The sequence below is a fragment of the Serinus canaria genome, chromosome 2 (genome assembly GCF_022539315.1).
Source record: "Serinus canaria isolate serCan28SL12 chromosome 2, serCan2020, whole genome shotgun sequence".
Taxonomy (NCBI): domain Eukaryota; kingdom Metazoa; phylum Chordata; class Aves; order Passeriformes; family Fringillidae; genus Serinus; species Serinus canaria.
This window is the reverse complement of record NC_066315.1, coordinates 128,124,078-128,151,317: the sequence shown is the minus strand read 5'-3', so window position 1 is coordinate 128,151,317 and position 27,240 is coordinate 128,124,078. Positions and strand designations below refer to the sequence as shown.

The window sequence follows — 27,240 nt, the reverse complement described above, 5'->3', positions numbered from 1 at the left end:
CAGATCCTGTCTGTGGTCTCAGAGCAGTAAGGGGTTTCTGTTGAATCCACTGTTCACTGTACCCCTGTATCAAACACTGAACTTAGTTCCTGTGCATAACATACCATTCTCATTTCAATTCCTGAAAAGCTCGTGATACTGTATTTATTGAATTTGTATATTCTGCTATTGCACTGAAATAATCTTTAAAGTTAAATAGGTGTGAAGCTGAATACAAACAAAACTGATAAGATAAAAAGAAGGTTGAATGCAAGTACTTAATCAGCGTTGTTGGTGAACAGGTTTAGGTTTTCTATGCAAGGAAATTATGTGAAAGATTATTTTGAGAGGATGTAATTATTTTTACATGAAAATATTTAATAAAAAAACTAACCTTACGCTTTTATCTGAAAATATACTATAGTTATTGGTAAAAGGAAGATAATTTATGTAGCATAAAAACAAATTGTTATTGAATATTTCTGTAAACAGAAGTTATGGTAATTCAGAAGACAAATTGAGGGAAAAAATCTGAACATTGCAGAAGCTATAATTTTTCATTTTCCCCGTAGGAACATAGTGGTATTGCATGGAATACTGGTGCCCAGTTTGCTTCTTACTGGACAGGATGCTTTGGAAATCTTCTTCAGCAAAAGTCACTAAAAAAACACTGTCAATTTCCAGCTTTGTTTCTAAATTATTTGTTTTCTAATTATTTCAAATGAAGCAGGGATAAGAAAAGTTTAAACACTTGTTATTGACTTAAAAGTTAAGCTACTGGTGATTCAGATGATACCATCCAGGATGCCCTGAGTAAAAGAGCAATGACCATAACACAGATCTCAGGGGTCACCAAACTCATGCGGGAGGTCAGTGAAGGAGACAAAGCGGTGGTCATTTGTTTATGGATGGCCGTCCTTCAAGAGAGAAGAAGAAAATCCTGCAGTGAAATCTCCAATTCTTACAGTAATAGTTTAAAATCTTAATATAAGGAAAGTAGCTGTTGATTAAACTGAGAGAACCAGTTTGAAAAACAAAAAGAAAACCATCTTGCATTTATGTGTTGAATCAATTTACAATTAGAAGCTGAATATAGAATAAAATTAATCTTTTGCAAGGTACAGGTTCTCTCTCTTTCCCCCTCTCTCTTTCACTTCTCTAAATCTTACCACTTGTGATTACTGAAGATCCAATAGAGCCTTTTAACTCTTTTATAGAGCTGCAAGGATTTTTTTTGTTACTGTCTAGTTCATTTACCAAGATTCATCTACAAAGAATTCCCTACATTTCAAAAACGGTTTCTGTGTTCCATATTCTTATCCTTCTGTGAAAGCCAGTGTTCAGGAGCTGCTCTGTTATTCCTTGGAGATGGGGACACATCTGCTGCATGAAACTACAGATGTTGGCTAATGCACTGAAGGAACATCTACGTATGGAAAATCCTGTCTGCTTTAGGCACTGTGTCAGCATAGAGTTCTGTACAGACAATACAACTTTTGGGGTGTTTTGGAAAGAAAATTCATCGAGATGAATACAGCATTTTTCATTTAGATAATACCTTTTTAGTAAACACCAGTCTGAATAATTGAACTCATTTTAGGCGTGAAACATAGGAGTATTTTGCAGTTTTAGGAATATTGATGTAGAAATGGTAAAGCTGCTTCTTTGTCGGACTGTTATTGTGAGCGAGAATTTCCTCTTTCTGCTTCTCCTTCAAATACCAGCACACTTGCAAAGTTTGGAAAAGTTAGTCTGTGGCATAAGTGCTTTTTTGTAACAGATTTGTATAGTGTTGAATCCCAGATGGAATCAAAGGAGCAGACCTATTTAAGCTTTTAACCAGCATGCAAGGGTATTTTAATGAAAATTAGTCTGATTCTCCTTTTGAAGCTGTGCATGTGCTGAAAAGGAATGCTACAGATATTCCTTTAGGTAATGCTGGTGACTTCTCTACAATTACTTGTCTCAGATTGCTAACTCTTGAAAGCATGTGTTTATTCTTAATCAATGTTATAATCAACTGCTGTCTGTTCTGTTTTATTTCTTAACCTTATTAACCTAAATATTGCCTATTAATATTTACATCCATGACACTTATAGCTGCTGACAAATCTAAATCAATCTAAGCCTAGTAACCGTGTTTGAGTTGGTACATACTCAAGAAGTGGTCTGCTTCAAGCTTTGTACAATTAGTTATTTTTGAAGGGTGCAAGGAAAGAAGTTGAAATCATATTTTGTATTAGAGTTATGGTTATTCTGCTACTTTGTACAGATGACTTCAGCACCAGATCTGGTTCCTGGACTCCTTTGTTCCCTTTTCTGAGTTCTGTGTTCCTGTGCTTGCTTTCAGAACATTGCCCAGCACCGTCTCCCAAGGACCCTGTTTTCATTTTCTCCTGTAGTCATTTCCCTTTTGCTTTTTTTTTTCAGCCTTTCCTTTTATTCTTTTTCCATTCTTAACATTTTGTATATGTGTCAAATTAGGAGGTCACTTACTAATGCAATAAGTAATGTGATTTCCCTGGAAGTACATACTTTCTGAAACAATGTAATGTTGTTTTGGTTTTGGTTTTTTTTTCAGGATTAGTCCTTGTGTGGTGTTCTGTCTCAATCCAAATTTACCATAAGGACAGGAAATTTTCCCTTTGTTTATGTAAGATGAAATTTATAGATTGGTCTTGATTTTTTTGAAATGCAAAAGACTGTACACTTTATCAGGAGAACCTGAGATATTCTTTGTTATTTTATTTCCCTTTTAGATGCACTGTATTTGCCAACATCAGGGACTGCAAAGGAAGAAGCAGCTCAGGAAGCACCTGACTGCCTTGTGAAATATTTCAGTGTCGTGTGGTGTAAGGCATCAAAGAAAAAGCACAAGAAGTGGGAAGGCGATGCTATTCTTATTACAAAAGGAAAGTCAGTAATATTGAAAGATATGGAAGGCAAAGACATTGGCAGAGGTACTGTAGAATTGCATACTTGCTCAAAGGAACACCTGGCAGAAAATCACTGTGCTTTGAATTAACAGAGACCCAGCTCTTTAGATATTTTAGCTCTTAAATATTGACCACAGGATGAAAAAACTGGAGATTTTGAATTTGCTTTTGGCTTGTTTTTTTCTTGGGGTGGGGAGAAGACTGCAAGACAGCTTTATATTTATTACATATAAGGCAGATGCCTGGGGGAGGCTGAATAACATAATTCACAGAAACACCAAATGCTAGTCCAAAGAGAGAATCTGGAAACAAACTAATGCTGTACTAATTCAGCAGAAATGCTAAATGAGAGATGAGTAGTTGATTTTGGTTGCTCACAAAATACAGAGGTCAAGGAAAAGATACAGGTAATTTTCTTGTAGATATCCTGGTCAGCAGTAGGGCAGTCAGGAATTTCAGAAGTTGGATCTTAACTTTTCAGCCTGTCAAACAGCTAAAAATATTATGTTTGTTGGAAAGACAGGCAAACAGCAAAATTTTCCTGCCCAGCCAAAGTCAACTGCGTAGCAATTTTTAGTCTTGTAGTTTTAGCAGCAGCTGCTGCTGTAAGACATAGTTTGGGTTGATATCAGAGTTAAAAATAAGACTTGCAAACCATAGGCTGCCATCAACTTGGAGCAGTAATTTTTTACTGAAAGCAAAGCAAGAATTAACTTTGCTAATGGAGCCAAAGATATTCTGTAAGGGAGTAGGATTGGACAATATTTTTGCAAAATAGCAAAATATAATTTGATTTATTTTAGGTCAGAGATGGCTTCTTTGCTCTTTTGTTACAATCATGACATTGTGATTTCATGACATTGTGAGCCTTGTTAGGACCAGGCAGTTTTGATTTGCAAATCAGTCTGTGACTTAGAAGTTAATTTGAATTTTATTTATAGCAAAGCAATATATGTACAGACTTGCTTGCTTTTGAAAAAGGCAGAGTGAAAGAGAGTAATGCCTGGAATGCATCAGCCACCACCCTGTTGTTCTTGTGTTTTTTCAAGTCCTGTCTTCTTGAATTAGCAGCCAACACAATAGAAAAATGAACATTGTGATTTTCTCTTAAAACTTAACTTAAAAAAAAACTTAGAAGTTTTCTTACCGTGTTTAATGGTGTCAGAGGGCACAATACCAATGTCATTAGTGCTAACTTGCCTATTCAGAGCTGCTTTCAATTCATATTGATTCTAAGAAGATAATAAATTGACCAATTTAAGCAGTGTGAGTCCTAAATTTCTGCAATTATTTAACTCACTGAGTGAGAAGGAAAGGTCCAGCAGTGGTGCTTGCCTCCAAAATTGTATGTAATACTGGGAAGTTTATAGTGAATGTGTATGAGCCCTTGGGATTATTATTTTTAAATGGGAAGAAAAAGGCAAAGGAAGAATTTTTCTTTTTTTCCTTAGGCTTACCAGGGCAGGATCAAGGGTAGCACAAGGGAACCTAAAATCAGCACAGCTTATAGCTAATTTTTGAGGCAGCAGAACATCTTACTGTTCTCCTCTGCAATGTCCTAATTCCTTAATAATGCATTGCAAAGAATTTAGGACGTGCTCTCTTGTAAATTGCTGTATGTTACAGAAACGGTTATTTCTGGCAGCTGCATAAACAGTTGAGCTTTGTCGTTTTGCTTTTTGCCTTCTCAGTTTCCATCTACGCTTAAAGCCCATCCAGTATTAGAATTAGAGTCTTCTGACCAGAATCTGCACAGGGATACACCTGTATTCAGTGTGTTCAGCCTGAAGCTATGTAGAGGTAATAATAGAAAACAAAAATGCAGAGCAAAGGGGATCATAAATGCCCTCCCTAAGCATCCTATTTAGGAAGACACATGTATTCTTTTGTGTTCAGGCATCTTCAGCTCTTTCCTGAAAGCAAGTGTTCTTTCAAGAGCCAAACAAGGTTCACTGTGTGCCTTCTGAATACTTCCAGAGGAGAGGAAGAAAAGTATCTCCCTTTCCCTTTTGGACAGGCTGTTTTTAGCACTTGCTTAGACTCTTAGACTGTGAAACACCTTGGTAATTTTTTCCTGTTAAAGGAATTCAGATGCAGAGCTTCACCTGCCAATCTTTCACATTCATAGGAGCAGCAGACCTGAGTTTTGCAAACAGTTTCCAGGAGTCTTTATACTTTATATATGGTGCTTGTTGGATAACATGTGCCTTGGGAGGCCTTGCTTCTTTCTTCACAGCAGAGTGATTTAACTGCTGCTCTACACAGCCATGTCTTTTTTTTTTGTCTATGGGATTTTTTTGAGTTTCTGGTTTTGTTTTTTTTTTAGCCTCACTAAGGATCCAGGCCTGTTTATCCAAATTTACATTAATTCAACAATTGAGGTAAAGAATTCTGAAACAGAGATGTGGTTTTGACTTCTCTGAGTTAAGAAAATAAATTTTATGTCCTCTCTTTCTTATGTGAGAGCTTCAACCAGTAGAATACTGTTTAAAAGAAGGAACCCCACTCTTTCCTACACTGCTGTCTTAAAAGGAAATGGCAGCTGTAGCTGTATTTTGTAATGAGACCAGCTGTAGCTGTATTTTGTAATTGTATTTGTAGCTGCAGTGAGAATGCCCACCTGACCAAGCCCAACAAGTATTGAATTTACTCATAAATCTTGGCAATAATCAGAGCATGTTCCAGAGCATATGTAGATGTGAAGATTTCAGAGGCATCGGAATCTTTAAGTGTAAGAAAACTAATGCAGAATTATTTAATGAGTATAAACAGTCTATAAGTATAAAAGTCTAAACACTGACTGCTTAGATCAATAGCAAGAGGGGTTAGGAGACTTCTTTTGGGGGCATGAAAGAAAGGGAAAAGGATTTAGGATGGTTATTAAGGCAAACTGCTAGATTTTACCATATGGAGCTACTTTTTAAAAGCTGTCTTGATCAGTTATTTGACATTCAGTAGACTTGTTTGGTGATGAGGATGACTGAGTCTTTGCTCATATACTCTGCTAATTCTGATTATTAGCACTCACATATCACTCTGTTAAGGAGGGAAAGGCTTTGTGTGTAACAATTAAATGTTTCAGAATGAGTTACTTTATACAGTTTTTCCTTCCTGCAGATGAGTACTGGTGTTAAGGAAGTAGTACTTGCTGTGTTGTCCTAATTATTTCATTTTTATGTTCTTTTAGGTACTGGATATAAAGCTAAAGAGCTAGACAGCCTTAATGAAGGTCAAACACTGATGGTTGGTGGAAAAGAAATTGAAGTGATGGGTGTAATTTCAGCAGATGATTTCAGCAGTGGCAGGTGTTTTCAGGCTGGAATAGGGACTCATGACACAGTTGCAACTGCATTATCTCAAACTAATACAAAACCATTCTCTAAGCCATTCAAAAATGTCTGTCAACCCAGTACTAATGAGAATATGCTCAGGGATTCTCAGAGCTGCAAACCTCGCCATGATCCAAATGCTACAAGTAAGATTGAAATTTTAATGTTTCTTTAAAAATCCTCTGACTCTCAAAAAATATTGAACGTGTAACCAAAATTTTCATGTTCCTCAATGTATTACTGAAGTATTTCTGTCATACAGTACTAATATCTAACCATGCTAGGATTTTGTCATGTGTGTTTCTAAACAAGTAAAATACTCTTCATTGAATAAAGTTTTTCATAGTTGTTACAGATGGCTGTGGAAACACATTAGAGTAATTTCTAAGAGTTTTGCCAAGGAAAATGAGTTTACTGATCGTTGAAACAATCTGACACATACTAGAAGTTCTAGATGAGTTCCAGCTTCCCACTGGGGTCAGTGAAATACAGCCATAATGTGGCAGCACAGTAATTGCAGTGTAGGATCAGTAATAGAAAAGTTGTGTCACTTTGAGAGAATTGCTTCTGTCAGTGCCTGATCCTTCACAGCCAGTGAGTGTAACTAAAACTCAACCAGATATGTTTTGGAATAAATGTTTAGTTTTATAGTGCTAGAAGTACTGTGTGCTGAAGAGCCATGAGAGTTCACATATTGTATAGGAACAGGCTGGTTAAGCAGTTGTGTATGTGGTGTTGATTATCTAAGCAGAACTATGTTTTGTCTACAAACCATATAGGAGCTATAATCTGCTGGTAGCTCTATCTTTCAGATGGAAGATTAAAATGAGCAAAAAAAATTGCTGCTAAGCAGAACAGGGCTTGTTTTAAAAAAATACAACTTATTTTCTGCAATCTTATACTATGATACCTCCATCAGAGTTTTTACATCATTTCCTGATACTATGAGACTTTTCGAGCTGTTACCTGGCTGCTATGTAAATAAACAATTAAATCTTACTCAAGTGGTAATTATAATAGAGCATCCTTATTAACACCAACTTCTGGTCTTAATTTAACTTGATTACATTTTATCTAAGGATATTCCTTCCTGAGATTGCAAGATGATGCTGCATTAGCCTTCTAACTGAAAATCTGACCAAAAAAGGCCAATATATTCAGCATGTTAATTAACAACTTTGCTGTTTCTGCACTAGTTTGTTTAAGAGTTACTTTTATTCTAGATCTTTTTTGTTCTAGTCTTCTGCGACTTCTGGTGAATTTGAATACCTTGTATGATATTTTGTGAGCTCTCAACACATCAATAGGTTGGACTGTCTCAGTCTTTATTTTTGCTTACACAGGAGAATCACGTTATGCCTGATTGCATAACCCCTTGCAGAAGTTATTGAGATACTTCACAAAACCAGGACCTTGATATTGAAATAGTCAGAGGTTTTCACTTCATCATGAAGTCTGTGATTATAGTTGATTAAAATGCAGCTTCTACAGAATGGAAAGCCAGCAGAACAGAGCACAGTGACAAAGATGTACAGCTATGTCTTCCACATAGCTGTAAGTGTAAAGCTTTCTAAGCTTTTAGTGCAGTGTTTATCCAAGCCATGTTTCTTCCTCGTTTTCATCCAAACTTTTGTCAGAAAAGTTATCTTTTTTCACCACTGGCTTTTAAACATATGCACATATATGATTTAATCCATGAGAACTCAACCCTTTGTCAGTAGGAAACAACATCTCCCTGACTGATATAAGCCTTCAATCAACCTATTCCCAGGAATAAATTATCAGTATAGATTTACTCTAGTGACATAAAAATACCAGAAGCCATAAATTCCTTTCTCATTCTATCCTCTGACAATACAATTTTTCAGTGAAGGTGTGTAGCAGCAGCAGAAGCAACCCAAGTATGGACATTTTCTAGCAAAATCATAATGTTTGTGAACAGATTATGTCAAGCAAAACTGTTATTCAGATGTTGCTCAATACTTCATTCTCTCTTTGCCTCTGTATGTCTTCAAAACAGTCAACTTCTTTTATTCATGAACTGTGGTAGTCTTTGTCAGCTCACACTCAATCCTCCTTCATTTTTCTTTAACAAATCAGTGGCTTTTATCTCTGATTCTTGGACAGAGAAGTCTTTCTGGGCTACTGCAAGAATTTCCCCATTAAATGTACTATTTAGTGTATTTAGATTTTATGTAGATCATTGTTTATGGTTTTTTCCTTAGATTTTCAATTCAGAAGTATTTTGGAACTTCTAATTTAACTCTATGAATTTAACTCTATGAATTCAAAGTCATCAAGGAACTTTTATTAGGTAGGCAGTTTCAATTCATCAAAAAAAACCCCTCATATTTCTCAGTTGACCTTTGAGAAAAAAACTATTTGGAAAACCTCTTTAAAATAATGTTTTTTTGTAGAAGGCAGTCTAGGTACTTATAAATGCATTTTCAGTCTGAGAATAGTCAATATAATAAACAAGTAATTAGATCATTGACTTTAATAGGTTTTGCTAACAGACTAAAAGTAATGCTTGATTATGCTTTGACATTGAAGATTCTCTGGTTATGCCACGACCAAATGCAAGTCATCAGTGGATGTTCAATAAGGCTGGTTTACCTGTGGTGGATGTAGTGGTAGATCCTTACATTGCAAGTAATCTACGCCCACATCAGAAAGAAGGAATTATATTCCTATATGAATGTGTAATGGGAATGAGGTAAGGTAATAATTATCCTTTTAGCTTTTAATACCTATAATATTTTCCTGCCCATGTTTGAAATGTGACATCTTGGGAAGTGTTGAGCAATCGTTCAGTTAATTAATATTAGTAATTTTCTCCTAAAAGCAGCTGCGCAAGTTTTTTCTGACCTAAATGTAGCATCACACTTGCCATGATTTTGCCAGATGTCATGAGAAGCTAGTGCACCAAAAAGCCTGTCATTTCTAAATACCAAATTTTGTAAACACAGATATAATCAAAGCCATGCTAAAAACCACTGTTTTTGGGGATTTATATTTCATATAATTCAAAATTATTCATGTAATTTATAATTCTGGAATTAGAATAAAAAAGATGTTATTTCAACCTGTTAAAAAAATACAACATTGTTTTCAAAAGTGTTTTCCCAAGTCACAGATTCCTTAAGGTATTGGATAATTCTAGTTCTAAAGGCAGATTTAAACTTTAGTTTTAGAGGACTAATGAGTTACTGTAGAAAATGAGAATTTTCATTCTAAGTTCTTCTAGTACAACTGAATAAACACCTACAGGAGACATAATAAGTATAAATAGGTTCTTTAGACTTCAGAAAACAAGCACAGAAGCAAATCCCTAAAGCAGTTGTGGATAGGTATAGATATGTCCTTTAAAATGATGCCAGTGCCTCATTACCTCTTGCAGAGTGAGTGGCAGATCTGGAGCTATTCTGGCTGATGAGATGGGCTTAGGAAAAACCCTGCAGTGCATTGCCCTTGTCTGGACTCTGCTGCGCCAGGGGCCCTATGGATGCAGACCTGTACTAAAGCGAGCACTGGTGGTCACCCCTGGGAGTCTGGTGAAAAACTGGAAAAAAGAATTTCAGAAATGGTTGGGAAGTGAAAGGATCAAAGTCTTTACAGTTGATCAGGTAAGATTTATTTCCAAAAGGTGATTAGGTCATTTTTGGCTCAGAATATAGGAATTATGGGGTTTTTCCTCTTCCTTTCTTTTTTATTTTTTTTTAACTAGAGACCAAGCCTAGTGATTCTCTGTTAATATTTATTTGTAATGCCTTATTTCTTCTTCAGATAATTGTCCATATGGGTATTTTGCTGTCAGTCACCAGGTCATAATATCATAACCCAAGCTCACATGTAACATATATCTGTCTCACCTTTCTTCTGGTTTCACCTTTGAAATTGTAAAAGGTGGCATGCTCCTCCCTGTGCCTCTTCACTTTAAGGAGTTTTCTGGTTTGTGTCAAAGTGCACACCTTCCCTGTTTACATGCCAAAGCATCTAGCTTGTACTCTGTTTCTGTGGTAGTTGCTTTTGTTCTGTACTGAAAACTTCTAATTTGTTTTGGCTGCCTGTTCTGAGGTACTTCAGAAGTACTGTAACTGCTGTTACAGTTGAGAGTTAGATCTCTGTTGGGGTGGTTTAAACTCTCAAGAGTTACCAAGCCTGGAGTCCCAGTGCTAGGTAACGAGACTATCTCTCGTCTCTAGAAGAATGCAGACAAGTACAAATCTTATTAAGAAGCAGGATGATGCTGATCCCTGTCCCCTCCTGTAGTGAAGCTGTTCCTGCTGGTGTTAACATTCACAAGTTCTAGGGAAGTGGAGAGCTTGTAGTACCTCCATTCGTGCTTGCAACAAAGATGAAGATACTTATCTTCCAAAATTATTTTTTAATCTAATAATTTCATACAGGTAGACTGATTAAACAAAAAGTACTTCATTCTAAAGGTTATCCAATTCTTACAGCAACCAGACTTGCCTTTAGTTTCTTGTATATCCTTAATGGAATAATGAATATTTCAGGTGAAACAGAAGTTTTCAATGGAAGTTTACTTCTTGGTAGACTGTACAAAGTTTTGTAACAATAATTATTTCTTTAAGTTGGCTTCGTTATTGCCAAACTCTTGAAACTGCTGATCTTCCACTGAAGACAAGGCATGTATAATAGGTGCATTGTGCATTATTTTCTTTTCTTAGTAACTTGTTTCAGGTTGTAGAAATGAAGCAAACTGACTTGTCAGGAACTGTAATATAGGTTGGGATGGGAGATATGAAATTTCCTAAAATAAATGGATACAAGGCAAAATATAGTATGGCAACACTTTAACCTAAAAGGATAGTCAGAGATAATTAAACGTTTTCTTGCAGTTTTTATGAATAATGTTGGGAGGAGAAAGCCTGAATTTGATGACAGTTACTATGCCCCAAAATGACAGTAGCTTTCACTTTCTTTAAATTAAAATAACTTTAAAACTGTTACTCATTTTATTGGACCTATTTGACTGGGGACACTCAGCAGCTTTTACAGCTGTATTCCCAAATTCCACAGAATACACTGTCATGCAAAAGGAAGACACAATATGACTTGCCTGGGGTATAATGAGGTATTTCACAATAATTTACCACCTATTTTCTCTGGAAAAACAGCAATTACCATACTGTTATTTCTCCAGTATAACTTAAAAGAAAGAGCTTGTCTCCAGCATTTTCTTCAGTTCTTGTCTATAAGGAATGCATTCAAAGAACTGCTAGACTTTTTAAAATGTTTTCCTCACTTTCACACTAAAACACCACAAACTGATCCTAACCCTTCAGTAACAGGCCTTTTAAAATACCAGGATATTATCTGCTTTTAAAATGTGATTACAGTTTAATTATGTTAATATGCAAATGCCATGTAGAGAACACTGCTTTTAAAATGAAGGCATCTCCACAAAGGTTGCTTTTAGGTCTTGTTGATTCCTATTTTAAGCGTTTGTGATGTGTTTAAGAGAATAATTCCTTTATCTGTCTGCAGAGTATCACTTCCTACTGGAGCTGTTTTGATTTGGTTTTGAAGTCAAAATATCTGGAAAAATAATTAATTACAGGTCAACATTGCTTTATGAGTCAGCATTTTTGAATTTACACTTTACCAGCTACATTGGATTTGAACTAGTGCAAAGAAAGGCCTGTTCAAAGAGGAAGTCTGGGACATTATGGACCTCTAATACTGATTGATAATTGCTCCATATGTGGCTCCAGGCAACGCACTTAAATCTGTCAAGTCACTTTGGATAATTGTTATAATGGAGGCTATAATATAGACATATCTTGTAGCCAGTTAAAAGTATGAATTAATTACTTGAAATTAGCTTGTAAATTTATTTTAATTTTTCATCTTTCAACCACTGCTGTTGTTACATACAGTAGGAAATACATTATATTTGACTGCAGGAGGTTTGTAAGGGACTCTCATGCATTTTTTTTTTTTAAGGAGTTCAAACTCTCCTGCATACTTGATATTTTTCCAGGGGAGGGATGTTAGTGGCTGTTCCTCAGTGCCTCAGCACTTTCCCCATCTCAGTTCACAGCCTGAAAGTGTGCAAAAAAGAAAATGGTTTCTGGACCCTGGGTATCTTCTGATGCTTGACCATGCCAGGAGAAATTCAGAGAGGCATTGCCTCTGTCTTCAAGGCTGCAATGTGGAGCCTGTATACTGGGCTGGGACAATATTGGGTCTTCTCTACAGGGCTCCTCTGTGTCTCTGGCTCCTGTGTTGGGAGATTTTCTGTTCCTGTTTTGAAAATGGCAGTAAAAATACAAGAAAAAAACAGGCAGTTAACTACAGTCCTGGAAACAACAGAAAAGCTCAAGACCAGTCCCAAACACCTGGAAAAATGTGTGCATGTCCTTGTTACCTGGTACTTACTAATCCTTGCTTCCTCTGATGTGCTGGGCCTCATTGTGAGCAGCATGTGGGGGACTCAGCTGCTGCATGGTACTTTGTGAGATTAATGTGGTGGATTCATCCCATGGATTCATCTGAATCACCTGCTAGGAGGCTCTAAAGGTTGTGATAATTAAGTTCTTCTGCTTTTACAATGTATTACACCATCTGGCTCCAGACTTAGTTGTCTGGGTTTGGTAACTGATCTTGTTTGGAAATAAAAATACCTTCTAAGGCTCTAGACTGATTTGCTTTCACAAATAAAGAGGTTGCAGCTTGTCAGCTGCACCCATAGCCTGCTTAGTTAGTGAACACTCTTAGGACATAGGGAGAAACATTCAGGAAGTTAGCATCTGGAGCCAAGTGGAAAGGTAAGGGACATGCCCACAGGAGATTTTTCCAGTTTTATGCATTACTGCAAGACAGGTAGACAACCCTAGTACATTTACAAGTCTGCACAGAAAAATAGCTGTTTCTTTTTTGGAGGAAGCTCTCTGTCCCATTACAGTGAGTATTTAGTGTGTGCATTTCCTTCAATAGACAGGAAAATTCTTGGTGTCTTTTGAATGAAAATGGCTTGAGGGGTATATAAGAGAGGAGATGGTTACAGTCATTTTCTGACCAGTAATACAGGGATTAGAAATCTATCAGTAGACAGACATGTTTTCTGGGGCTGGTTATGGACTCTGTTTTCTGAATCCCAGGGTGACTTTACATGTTGGCCAACCCATCAATGTTAAGGGCTAGTAATAAAGTTAATCATAGAATAATCATGAAATATCCTCTTGAAAGGGACCTCAAGGATCATGCAGTCCAACCTTTCTTGGCAAAAGCACTGTCTGGACAAGATGGCCCAGGTCTGGACAAGATGGCCCAGCATTCTGTCCAGACAAATCTCCACCACTCCCCTGGGGAGATTATTCCAATGGCTGGTGATTCTCATTGTGAAACATTTTCCTCATGTGCAATTGGAACTTCCTCAGGAGTAACATTATCCCTTGTCTTTTTCATGTGACTTCTTGTAAAAAGGGAGCCTCCACAAGGTCTCCCCTAAGTACTCTTTTCTCAAGGCTGAACAAATCCAGTTCTCTCAGCCTTTTCCCCTCTGACAGGCTTCCCAGTCTGTGGCTCTTCTCTGTACCCTCTCCAGCCTGTCCACATCTTTTCTGCACAGCAGGGACCAAAACCGAGCACAGTATTCCAGTGTGGCCTGATGAGCACTGAGCAGGGTGGGACAATGACTTCTGGATCTCTGCTGGTGATGCCCTTGTGGCTGCAGCCCAGCACCCCGTTGGCTCTCTGTGCCAGCACAGCTCTGTTTGCTCATGCTGATCTGATTGTCCACCTGGATCCCAGATCCCTTTCCACAGAGATGCTCCCCAGCTGGGTAGATCCCAGCCCGTGCTGCACACCTGGGTTATGTTTTCCCAGGTGCAAGACCTGACAGTTGCCCTTGCTGGACTTCATCAGATTCTTGTTAGCCACTCTCCAGCCTATCCCAATCTTCCTGCAGGGTGGCTCTCTCTTCAAAGTGGCCACATTCCCACTCAGTTTGGTATCACTGGGAAACTTCATTGTGGTGCACTTGATCCCCTCTTCCCGATCACTTTCTGAGGATATTAAACAGAGCTGGGCCTGACAGCAATCCCGGGGGACCCCACTTGTGCCACGCTGCCCATTTGAAGGGAGCCATTGACCAGCTTACATTTACCTCTGGGTGCTGCCTCAGCCAGCTCCCACCACCACATGGAGCACTCATCCACACCACAGCCCATCTGTGTGGGAAACCATACTGAAAGCCTTGGAGACATCCAGGAGGCAATGTCCACCCACCCCATACCAACAAGGCAGCTTACTTTGTCACAGAGGGTGACCAGGTTTGTAAGCTCAATTTGTCCTTGGTGAGTTTGTGTTGGCTTTTCCCAATCCCTTGCTTCATCTGACGTGTGATAGCTACCATGAAGATTCATTCCATAACTTAGAAGTTCCTCCTTTAAACCCGACTTGTAGATGGGGGTATTATCCTTCCAGTCCTCTGGGACATCCCCTGCTTTCCTTTGACTTCTCCAGAAGTTATGCAGAGTGGCCCTGCAATGATGTCAGTCAGCTCTCTTAATACCCCTGGGCAATGCCAGAGCCCATTAATCCATAGGGGTCGAGCTCCTGTAAGAGCTCACCCCCCCTCCATTCCTTCACTGACCCTGGTGGGTCTGTAACTAGCCTGGATTTTTGTTCCCAGGGCTGGGGACCCAGCAGTGCTGGTGAAGACAGAGGTAAAGAAGGTGACTAATTCACCTCTCCTGTTTATTGGTGGGCCCATATTTTCCTTCTGTTTCTGCTTCTTTTTTACATACCTGGAGAATTGTTTCTTGCAGTTTTTAATATCTCTGGCTAAATTAATTTCTAGCTGAGCTTCTGCTTTTCTGTCTGCATCTCTGCAGGCCGTGGCAATGCCCTTGTAGATCTCAACAGGTATTTATCCACATTTCCATCGCTGGTGCACTTTGCTTTTGATTTTGACTTAGAAGCTCTCAGTTAAGCCAAAGGGTGTCTGGCTCCACCTGTTTCCCTTATCTTTAAAGGGGATGAACTATTTTCATGCTTCCAGAAGAACATCCTTGAAAAACTTCCAGCACCTGGGAGTTTCTTGGGCCTCCATGAAATCTCCCTGAAGAATCCCTCCCACCAGATCTCCAAGCAAGCTGAACTTTGCTCTTCTACAACCAGAGACCTAGAACCAATTTAATAGGTTAAATAATACCAATATAATATAATATTCAATAATATTCAATAAAATTAAAATCTACAAAGAGAATTCTGGTAGATTGTCGTAACTTCCTACTGGACATTACCAGGCTGAGATCCAAAGTGAATGTACAAGGAGCTACCTGTGGCCCTTCATTATCTTGGCTTTAATTATTCATTTGAAGCTTACCCAAATGCCAGCAGTGGAAAGCTATTACAGGAGCTCTCTGCTTTTCACCTTCATAGTAATGTGTCTCAGAGGATTTGAAAGCTTAAAAGAATAATAAATTTTCTTTTAATGAGGTGGTAAAGTTCTAAATTGTTGTATCAGATCTCTTTCTCAACTTAGGAAAGAATCAATAATCCGAAGTCATGAAGGAGTTAGTAAATATCTTGTGTCATGTGAGAAGAAATTTCTGTATTCACTGGATTTTTAAGGAATGTGATGATTTTTAAGGAAATTATCTCCAATGAAATAGTTGTATGATGTATTTTCCTTTATGCCTGCAGGACCACAAAGTAGAAGAATTCCTTGGTTCTCCACTTTATTCTGTTATGATAATCAGTTACGAGATGCTGTTGCGATCTTCGGATCAAATTCAGGCTGCAGAATTTAACCTCCTAATCTGTGATGAAGGACATCGGCTGAAAAATAGCACTATTAAGACAACTGCAGCCCTTACTAGTCTGTCTTGTGAGAGGAGAATTATCCTTACTGGTTAGTATCTATAGTTACTATTAGTATTTTTTTTATGTTGATAGTGCTAGGTTGGGGTGAAAGAAAAGCTTGAGATCAGTTGGAATTTTGGCAATGGGTATTAAATGAAGAAATCTCAGGTGTTGTAAAAACTGGTTATTTCAATTTTTTTTTTACATAAAGGTAAAATATGTCAGTCTTCAGGGGCAAGCAAAGAGCCTTAGATCTTCTGTAAGAGAATCAGGACTCTGCATACCCTCAATGTTTTCCTTTGTAGTTATTTAATAAAATTGATTTAGAATTAGACTTTTTAAATTTCTTTGTCAGAACAATTACATCTGCATTCTGTTTAGTTAGGAGTACAGTATCTTGTTATTCATGGTAAAATTTTAGATCAATTCAGGACTCGGAGTAATTCACATTGAAATAAAACATCTGTTTTCAAGATATATTGTCAATATTAACCCCTGCATTCGATGTACTTCCATCAGTTTAAAGAAAAAATAACCAATTGCACAATTATTTTTTTCCTCTCTCAAGGTACTCCGATCCAAAATGACTTGCAAGAATTTTATGCATTAATAGAGTTTGTGAATCCAGGAATACTCAGTTCTTTATCCACGTATAGAAAGATATATGAGGAACCAATTGTCAGATCTAGAGAACCTTCAGCAACAGAGGTATTTGGTTAAAAAATTCAGTTATAGAAGAAAATTCTTAGTAAAATGAAATTTGCATTCTGTGGAGCAAAGTGAAACTTGGAGCTACTAATGCTTCCAACACCTGCATTCCCCAATAAGCCATGTGCATTGCCATGTGACAGTACTTTATCCATTCTTAGATTCTCTACAGCATTGCAACGTCTGTGTGCTTTCACTGCATCTCGAGAAATTCTAGAATATAATTCAAGCCCTGGATGTCATCTGGGATATTATTTTCCTTTGTTTAAGACTTTAGAAACCAGACATAGAACTAATGCAGTGGTACTAATTGGAGAAGAATTGGTCATTACAGTCCCATGTCAGAAAGTGGTATCATACTTTTAAAAGGTTATTTAAATACCTAATTAAAATAATACAGAACATTGTTCTGATGAAATGCAAGATTATAATTAATTTTGTGCTTTATTCTTTTAGGAGGAAAAGGAATTAGGAGAAAAAAGAGCAGCAGAACTCACACGCCTCACTGGACTCTTTATTCTAAGAAGAACACAGGAAGTTATAAATAAATTCCTGCCCCCCAAAAAGGAGAGCATAATCTTCTGCCGACCAACAGCGCTGCAACTTGAACTGTATCGAAAACTGCTTAGTTCTCGTGTTATTACATCGTGTCTGCAAGGCAGGCTGGAAAATAGTCCCCACCTAATATGTATAGGAGCTCTGAAAAAGCTTTGCAATCATCCATGTCTTCTGTTTAAAGCTATAAAGGTTGTAGCTTTATCTGTTTATCTGTTTAGGTATCTATTTGCACGGGAGTGTGTGCTTGCAATTAGTCATTTCAACAGACATAGGTCACTAAAACTGGGTTATCAGTGTACATGTTGCTTAAGGTCATTTCCATACTCTTACATACAGCTTGCTCTAGGAAGTCTGCTTTCAAAAGCACAAGTGTTAGGAAATCCGAATGTGCTCAGGAAGAGTATCTCACCAGTTCCCTATTGCCTTATGCTATTTTCTCTTTTTTAGTGTATTTTCCATCTTAACCTTGTCTCTGAATATTTGTAAAAATATATATATGTGAATTTTACAAAGAGCACTGTTAACTAGGGATTACTAGTCTAGATTACTAGTATTACTAGTATGCCTGCTGGTTTCTCTGAAACCTCCCTGTCCACATGATATTTTCACTGTTTCAAGCTTAATGACACTGGGAGCTGCAGGCTCAAGAAGTCAGTGGTACTAGATGTCTCCATTACCACTTTTCCTGGGATTGTGCATTAAAAAATGTTTTTATTCCTATAGGAAAATAGTATGACAGTAAGAACTTGGTAATAGTAACTTCTATGGCCACTAGCAGAAGCCCAAGTAAGGTGGGTGGGAATAGAAATCTTTCTTAAAAGATGTGCTTTATGACTTTGGTGGAATATGCACAGTGCAGTATCCCTGTAGATTTCAACGCTGCCAAGTAAAGTTCATTGCCTTTACTTCATAGTATAAGCATTAGAAACCTTTCTTATGTAAAACCACAAGCCTTTATTAAATATAGGGATGGAGAAGACTGTATGTGCAAATCATTTATTGCCATTGTGGTTTTGGCATTTGAGTGGTCTGGCTTTTTCCTCCCTGTGAAACATTGATTTTCCAAGTACAGCAAAATATTACCTGTGTTTCTACTATTTTATTGGTTTTGCTTGCCAGCTTTTCTTCATTTCTAGTAGTATAACTGAATCTTAATGACAGTATTTTCCTAAACAGAGTGAATGATTGGGAAATTTCATAATAAGATATTATGGGATTTAGAAAGAATACACAATATATTGATTTCCTCCTCACTCCCAAGGTTTAGATATATCTTTAGTGTGAAAATACATTTGTGTGGTTGTTTAAGTAGAGAAGCTGTACACATTTTTCAGTTTTAAGTATTTCAACTTTCTACTTAGCTTCAAACAATGTCTTAGATTAGAGAATGTAAACTAAAATTATAATTATTTTAAAACTTTGCTTTCAATCTCATATTGGAAGGTTTTCATGCTCACATAATACATTGCTTTATGACAGCTTTTTATGCCTCCTTTTGTCTTTGTGATAAAAATATAGCAATCTTAAAAAAAATATGTTAGAGGGGATATGGAATTTTAATCCTTTAATTTTCAACAGGAAAAAAGCTGTGATCCTGTGTCTGAGGAATATGATGAATCCAGCCTCTATGAAGGTGTAATAGATGTCTTCCCACAAGATTATACTTCAGACACTTTCTGTGAAACTGATTCAGGAAAATTGCAGGTGCTGGTGAAGTTGTTGGCAGCAATCCATGAGCTCAACTCTTCTGAAAGGCAAGTGTGAAAGAAAGGTAGAAGGGAGGTAATGGGAGTGACCTTCTGGATTTTGATTTGCTTTTCAAATGCATGGGAGTATAACATGCAAAATAAAGGTATTGCAGCTGTTTGCAGGGGTGCCAAATTAATTTAAACATTGTAGTCCTGGCTTTCTTGTGAAATTGTGAAATTAGAACTTGCAGCTGACATAGTTTTTAAAGATGCTCTTCATATTTTTTCCAGGTAATGATACTTGTTGGTTTTTTTTACACTGTAAAGCAAGTAAGATAGTTTGCTACAGCCCTTGAGCTGCACCCTGTACTTGCAGAGGCTTTCCATTTCTTTGTATCTTCATGAGAAGATGTGTTAATCTATGAAATTGCACTGAAGTATTTTCATTACTAGATTATAAGTTATTTCCTCTTTAATCGTGCTTAACTGCTCACTGCTTGCTGCCTTTTCTAAAGTTCAGGGTGACCCTTTTAAATAGATGAACCTGCCCAGCAACCACTAATTTCCCCTGTGGTAGATGCCACTGACTTGTAGGAAAACTTCTGGTTATCATGTGGTAATAGGATGCACATGATTAATTTCTGTGCAATTGCTGATTTGTGGGAATCTCACACGACCTGGTGTCCCAGGATAATTTTTAATGGACTTGTGCCTTAAAGCCCAACTGTTCCAAAAGTATTTAACTTCTACTTTTATTTCAAGTGATGTTTGAATAGGACACACTGTAATTCAGTAGTGGGAAGTAACAGCAGATCTCTTGACACTGATGTAATGGAATCTGAGGATACTTTCTTTTCACAAATCAGAAAGTTGAGCCTGTGGCTGGAGTTTATATACTTAGCATCCATTGAAACCAGTGACAGCTGAATATCTAAATGTACTGGCCTTAGTTTGTGTAGGTCAGCAAAACCAGGAGTGTCAGTAAAACCTTTATCCCTTTGTAGCAGTACTTTAGGGGCTGCTGAGTTGAGACATTACTTTATGCCTTTAAGTTTTGTTGCATTATTTCAGTGCAGCTCATGTTTATTTTTCTTTGGTTTCTCTGCTTTCGTTGGTGCTGAATAGTTTTTGCAATATACAGACTCAATTCCAGTCCTAATCTGAAATTTATATTCTATTTTTGAATGCAGACAAAGCTGTGAATCTTATATTGATTGACAAAAAAAATAAGTCTTGCAAAGTCTTTACAAACAGGTCATGGATGTAGTTCAGCTGTAAAGTGTAATAATAAAAATATTCTAAACCACTTCTAAAATGTTAATATTTTTATTTCCCCCTGAAATTAGTTGTCTAGTTCTTAAAAACTTGTTTTAATCACAATTATTTTTAAAAATAATGAAATGTATCATTACTTTTTTAAAAAATGAAATATATTTCATTTAGTTTAGATGACGAAAGACCTGCAAATGAGATCTGGCAGAAAATGCCCTGTTCTTTTACTTATAGCTTAAATTCAAAAGATATTTGTCTACTTTGTAGAATCATCTTCAATATTTGGGAGGATATAGGAATGCTAGATTTTCAAACCTTTCAAACCTAATTAGACAAAATTTCAGAGAAAATATACCAACATAGCTTGGACAATTACTGTAAGGGATCAGACTGATTTTGCTTTCTAAAAAATTCAGTGTCTATCTTTCACTAATCTTCATACCTGTTCTTTTCAGCCATAAAATGTAGGAAAGCATCTCTGCTGTCCTACTTGGCTTTCATTATGATTTTTGTTAGAATTTTCTGAAGTTTTCTGTAGAAATTCATAGTAGCTTTTTCAGTAAGTAGAGTTTTATATATATATTATTTATTAGCTCCTGCAACATCCTCTGCAAATGCTGTCTTAACAACAGTTATTTTGTATGAACAGATTAAAAAAGAAATCTATCTTTGTGACTGGTTCTTATGCAAATTCTGTTGCAAAAGGAGTCATTAATTATTTAACACTTGATTGCTTGAAAGTGGGTATAAAGCATCCAGATGTGGTATGTACTTCTAATTAATTGGAAATGTTTTATATTGTAGAAAGTAAAGGTAACCCAGAGTTGATGTGTAATTTTTCACCTTCATTTTATTTTCTTAGATGTCTTCAGTGATTTGTGTTTGGACTTAAATTTTACCAAGGTCTAGGTTGATGACTTTGTTTTGCTGTTTGACAGAGTTGTGTTGGTATCCAATTACACTCAGACATTAAATGTATTACAAGATGTATGCAAACATTATGGATACTCCTATACTAGACTTGATGGCCATACTCCTGTCTCCCAGAGACAACACATTGTGGATACTTTCAATAGCAAATTCAGCCCAGCTTTCATCTTTTTGCTGAGTTCAAAGGCTGGTGGAGTGGGACTGAACCTGGTTGGAGCATCTCATTTGATCCTGTATGATATTGACTGGAACCCAGCTACAGATATTCAGGTCTGGTAACAGCTGTGTACATGTGGGCTGGGATGGGCATCAAATGAATTCTTGACTGATTTTGAATTGCCTGACTTTACGTGTCTTACTGCTACCAATTATCACATTGTGTCTGCACAAGTACAACAATGAGGGGAAACTCTTCCTGAGAAGAAAAGAAGAAATATTTCTCTGTCATATTATATATATTGGGATCAGTAGAAGCCCTCTTGCAGTAAAAAATAGAAAGATTAAATTCTAGTTTCTTTGGAGGAGTGAGTCATGTATCCTCTTTGTCTCTTGACGTCTTTTTATCTGCAGAGTTGCTATGTTCCAAAAAAAAAAAAAAAAAAAAAAAAGAAAAGAAAATGGGATGAGATTGCATAGCAAATGTTGCTGTTGATTTGTAGTCCCTGAGAAAAAGGGAGAGACTCTGATCAGAATTGCAGGAATGAGAAAATCACATGGCAGTGATGCCAAAAGAAAAAAAAGAAAGCCAATGCTTTGCTATTCTTGTAAAGGCACTGTTGGCCTCAAGGGATTATTTAGTTGGCATAAGAGTCTTCAGTTAAAATAGTCCTTAAAAATGACAATTAAAAAAATCTTTTTATGAACTCAGTAAGAACCTTTTTATTGTAAAGTAATGCTGTGTCCTTAATACCGAAATAAGCCCTTGCTCCTCTTCCCAGGGTGAATTAGTACCCTCATGTGGTCACTTGTCTTGTTGCTTGGAAAAGACTGATAAATCAGACAAAATTGCTACAGGTTGCCAGAGACTGCAAGCCTATTGTGTGTGTTTGTACTGAGGATGTAGGTGTAACCCATGCATTTTCCAAAAAAAGATCATAGAGCAGTACTCAGTTTCCCATTTTGTTTGTTTAAGAAATAAAAGAGGTGCAAACAATCATTTTTATAATTTCAACAGAAATGTAAAAGTAACTTTTAAAGACATATTGTGGAAAAAAAGCAATTTTGGAGATGGGGGAGAATGATCAGTGTTCCTGAAATATTAAATAGTTGTTAATGCTTGGAAAACAAATATGAAGAGGGAATTTCTTTCAGGAAATAACTGAAACACCTACTTTCCTACTTAAGTGTACAGTAAGGAAGGGAAGAATAAATGGCAGAAAGTAAATTATAGTTTCAAAACTGTTTACAATTAATACCAGAAAACTTATAGAAACAATCACAGAGAGTTATTGGGGAACGCATTATCCAGACAACATCTCTTTGAAGAAGTGGGCAGAACTGGTAATTTGGTCAGTGAAGGCTACAAGCTTGAGTGAAGTATCCTTGTATAACAGGCTGTTAATGCTCTTCATCTTCTTGCTTTCCTCAGGCAATGGCTAGAGTGTGGAGAGATGGTCAGAAACATTCTGTCCATATCTACAGGCTGCTAACCACAGGTCAGAGATGGTGCTCTGCTTACCCAGAGTGAGACAGATGTTGACATTTTGTCCATAAAAGAAAGAGAGGGAATGGTTTTGGAAATAATTTGGTCTTTAAAAATATATATTTGTTCTGAGTTCAGTTAAGATGGAGATATCCCATTGATTCACTTGCCTTTGCTTTGCTTTTTCTTAAATAACTAAAAATAGTGATTTAGCATTTCCTATGTATATTGTTATCAAGAAATGGATTTGACTTCTTTGTAAATACTGGTCAAAAATTATCCCAATTCATCTGTTTTTCTTTTCAATACAGGTTCAATAGAAGAAAAAATTTATCAAAGACAGATCAGCAAACAAGACCTTTCCGGGGCAGTTGTAGACCTGTCCAAGACATCTGAGCACACACATTTTTCTATTGAGGAGCTTAAAAATCTCTTCACTCTACATGAAGATTCCAGCTGTGTTACTCATGACTTGCTTGAGTGTGACTGTATGGGAAAGGTTGACCATCAAAGTGAGTTTGTTTTTCATTATCTCTGGCCACTGCTGTGGAATCCATTCTTTATATATAGTCTGTCTCTGGAGAAAACTTTGATTCTCAGTAAAAGAGGATTGAAATAATGAGGTTCATTATGGAATCTTCCACCCACTGGCTGATTTATCTAATCCATAGGAGTCCTTCATGAAAGGGGGAGAAGATTAATTTGCAGTAACAACCACAACATTTATCATGCAAGTAGCAAATATTCACATCTATCCTTTCTGTAGGGACCTGTCTCCTGTTCTTCTGACATATCACAGTTGTTTTCATACCTTGCTGTGTACAGGTATATAGGTTTAAGATCAAAACTGGATTAAAAAAAAATATCATAGGTTATGTTTGCATCTTATCCATTTTAGTTTTTATAGCTCATCTTGTTTCTTAAAGGAAAGAGTGTCTATTGCCTTGGTTTGTTTCTCTTTTGGGGCATGAAATATCCATGTACATTATTTACAGGAGTGATAGTGTGGTACCAATGCTGATGTCTTCTAAATGCACACAGAAACCTCAAGAGAAAGAGCTCAGGAAATGGGTACAAGAGTGTGTATTCTCAATAGACAAGGGCAAGAAAATAAGTAATGCAAACCCAATTCTTTTTTGCTTGATGGTTTGCACATTTCCAGGTAATAAGTTAGACTTGTACTTCTTTCTCATCTCATTCTACCCAAAATGAGGAAGACTTGGCTAGTGATAGCACAGAGCTTCTGTAGACATAAGAATTTAAGTATCTCCTTTATTTTTGCTCTATATGCTGATTAAATCATCATTAAATCTTTCTTTAATGATTGAAAAATTAGATCTTCTGTTTCTTCACAAGTGATTTTCTAAATTCACCATCCTCCATTTAGGTACTATTACAGGATCTGTGTAGGAAAGGCACCTTCTGAGTTAAATGTTGGCCACATTTTCCCAGTGGTATGCAGAGAGGCATGTGTGGCTCCTGGACTGCAGAAATCCAGAGAAATTTTGTGTTGCTACAGTGATGAACACTGGTGCTTGCAATTTTATTTAGCAGCTTGCAGTTGTCTTAACATCTTGAATTCTTACCTTATGCTTTGGACATACTTTGGTTTCATCAATTCAATCACAACATTGGCCTCTTGGGTTCTGTGACTTTTTCAAGGATAGTTCCTGTTCCCAGTGAACAAAACCTTTTGGCAGTAGATCAAGGAAAAGCCTGAAGGCCATTATTAGACTTAAGTGGTGGTAATGATAGAGGGGAAGGTTTGACTTCCTAAAGAGCAGAGGACAAGCTGGCTCATTGTCTCCCTAGTCAAATTGTTCTGAGTCATGGGCTTCAGTTTGATCACCCCAGAATGCAGCTACCACTAGCTGGTCTCTTTGCCTTTTCCAAAACCAGAAAACTGTTAAATTATTGCATCAAGGAACCACATTCCAGGTTACTAGGGACAGATTCTGCTGTACAGAAAAGCCAAAAACTTCCAATGGTTTGTCTCCTCCATTTCTAGCAAGTATGATTCAAAAGATAAACTAAAGAGGAGCCAAACAATATAATACAGTTCTCACAGCCATCGTCTCCTGTGGTCCATTCACACTAGGGTGATCTTTAGAAAACTGCAGGGGTCTTGAGAGGAGGATATTTCCTGTGCATAGATCATGCAGATGGGTTGCTTGCTATTCTGCTGCCCTTCACATCAGCTACAAAGTTACAAGCCTGTTGTTTTACCTGATCATAATGTACTTTAGAAGTTAGGATGGCAGAATCTGTAAATGTATCTGTTCTAAATTTTCTTCTGGCCAGTAAAAAAACGAATTTCAAGTCTACTTCAAACATCATATGTCAGTCAAAAGGAAAGTTTATGAATCTTTATAGGCTCTCAGAAACTTAAAAATACCAGGAATAGTCTGAGTCATGCTGCTCATATCACTGGTCTTTCCTAACAAGCACATAATACTGCTATGAAAATATTGGATGACAAGTTTTAAACCAGTAACAGTACTGATGCAATTTTTCTCATACAAAATTATTTCTTCATTTATCCCATGTGTCAGGTGAATTGTAAAGCCATCAATGTGTGACATGCACTGCAATGACCTGATACTGTTTGGGGCTTTAGGATCCTCTCTTAAAAGTGAATTAATCTCAGAGGAATAGTCTTTTCCTTACTGTGATATACAGTATTGTGTATATTGAACAACTTGGCACAATCTGGATGTACAGACTGTACAGCTCTAGAGTGCTGAGTCAATGAAACAGCTACTCAAATTATTCTTAGCTGGCTGGAGTGATTCCTCTGGGAAGAAATTGAAGCTAGCGTGCATTTTCCTGCAACATACATCTAGATTCAGATTTGCTCAAAGAATGAGAGCAGGCCAAATGTCATAGAATTAGGAAGACAGAGGAAAGGAAGTTGGCAAACAAGATATTTCCTTTCCCATCCATGTGTAAAAGGATTTGTCTTTATGCTAGCATGTGGTAATTTTGATAACTTCAATCACTGAGCAAGAAGCAGCCTTCCCTCTCTTACTGTGGGTATGTGTTTGGATTTTGTGGGAACAAAATGATTATATGTGCTGTTTTATTTTCTCTTGTTTGTTATCACCAGCTGTCTTATTGATTCAGTCTAAAATTTTCTTAGTTTTCTCTGATTAGTCTACTGCATCATTTTTTTCAGATACTTCCTCAGAAAAGCCTCCCATATCTAGAAGCTGCCAGCTTGAACAAAACCATGGGAAGCCTAAATCAAAGAAGCCACTTTCCATGTCACAGCTGATGCAATGGAAGCATTTCTCTGGGCAACATCAGACTCTTGCTGATCCTTTCCTTGAAAGGATAAAAGAAAATGTTTCTTTCATTTTCCAGAATGTAACCAATCCTACTTCCCCACCTAATAAAACTTGAGTGTCTTTTTCTGCATCCTCCTTGTCAACTGATGTGCAGTTACCCATTGTTCTTTTTGCCCAGTTCTGTTTTGTGTGTTTCCCATGAGGTTTCTGGGTAAATGTGACTCCTGGTGTTTATACAAAGTTACAGTTATTACTAAGTTAATCATACCTGCTGTAATTATAATACAGATTTTTAAAACAAACTTTGTTTTCCAGTATTTTGTTCCTTTGATATCATATATGCACATTAATTTTTATGGACATTACTACTCTAAGTCTACTTTGATTTATAGTTTTCATTTGATCATAATAATTTATTGCTTGTAAAGCTGGCAACTCATCAGCCAAATTTTATAAATTAGACAATGCTATATACATGTATATACCAAGACTCTGGTTGGATTTTGTTGTAACAATATTATGTGCCTGTATAAATGCAGCTTTATAACAAGGTAGATGTTTTTTTTCTGTTGAATTTACAATTTAATGAAATTCAGAGCAATAGTCACTAATGTCCAAAATTCTGAGGGCACGGCTTCATACCGTTTCACAATATTCTAAAATTCTCCTATTGCTTTTACTTGGGAAAATAAACTTTATTTCTCAGACATACCTAATACAGGATTATCTTCATTTTGTTATCTCCTTTTAAGAATGTGTTTTGCCAGACTGAAGTACTGAGCATTTTTATGGTATGTTTTTTAATGATTGCATTACCCTTCTTTGAAGACATAAGCATTCAAAATCAGTTTGTAGCTTTTAAGTGAAGTACTTTGAAATACCCACAAGAGCAGAAGAATGGATAATTTTCAGAAATACTGCAAACTTACAGAATATGAAGGACCTTTAGCAAGAAGAGAGCTCCATTGTCATAATATCCTGCATTGTGTTTGATATGATGATATATGGTATATGTGGCAACAGAGCCTAATTACCCAACCAAATTTCAGAAGCATTTAAAATTATTCTCTG

At 36.8% G+C, this 27,240-nt stretch overlaps 1 protein-coding gene across 1 annotated transcript in view; it reads left to right on the top strand.

Moving 5' to 3' along the window:
- Positions 1-26,885, top strand: part of RAD54B (RAD54 homolog B) — a 63,410-nt gene extending 36,525 nt beyond the window's left edge. The window contains exons 4-15 of the mRNA XM_009086887.4: positions 2,739-2,939; positions 6,103-6,390; positions 8,798-8,960; positions 9,645-9,870; positions 15,926-16,133; positions 16,653-16,792; positions 17,249-17,539; positions 18,929-19,104; positions 21,249-21,510; positions 22,829-22,895; positions 23,194-23,394; positions 26,058-26,885. Coding sequence (XP_009085135.3) covers positions 2,739-2,939; positions 6,103-6,390; positions 8,798-8,960; positions 9,645-9,870; positions 15,926-16,133; positions 16,653-16,792; positions 17,249-17,539; positions 18,929-19,104; positions 21,249-21,510; positions 22,829-22,895; positions 23,194-23,394; positions 26,058-26,284 — 2,450 coding nt within the window. The 3' untranslated portion in view covers positions 26,285-26,885. The remainder of the gene's footprint in view (positions 1-2,738; positions 2,940-6,102; positions 6,391-8,797; positions 8,961-9,644; positions 9,871-15,925; positions 16,134-16,652; positions 16,793-17,248; positions 17,540-18,928; positions 19,105-21,248; positions 21,511-22,828; positions 22,896-23,193; positions 23,395-26,057) is intronic.
- The last annotated feature ends 355 nt before the right edge of the window (positions 26,886-27,240 follow it).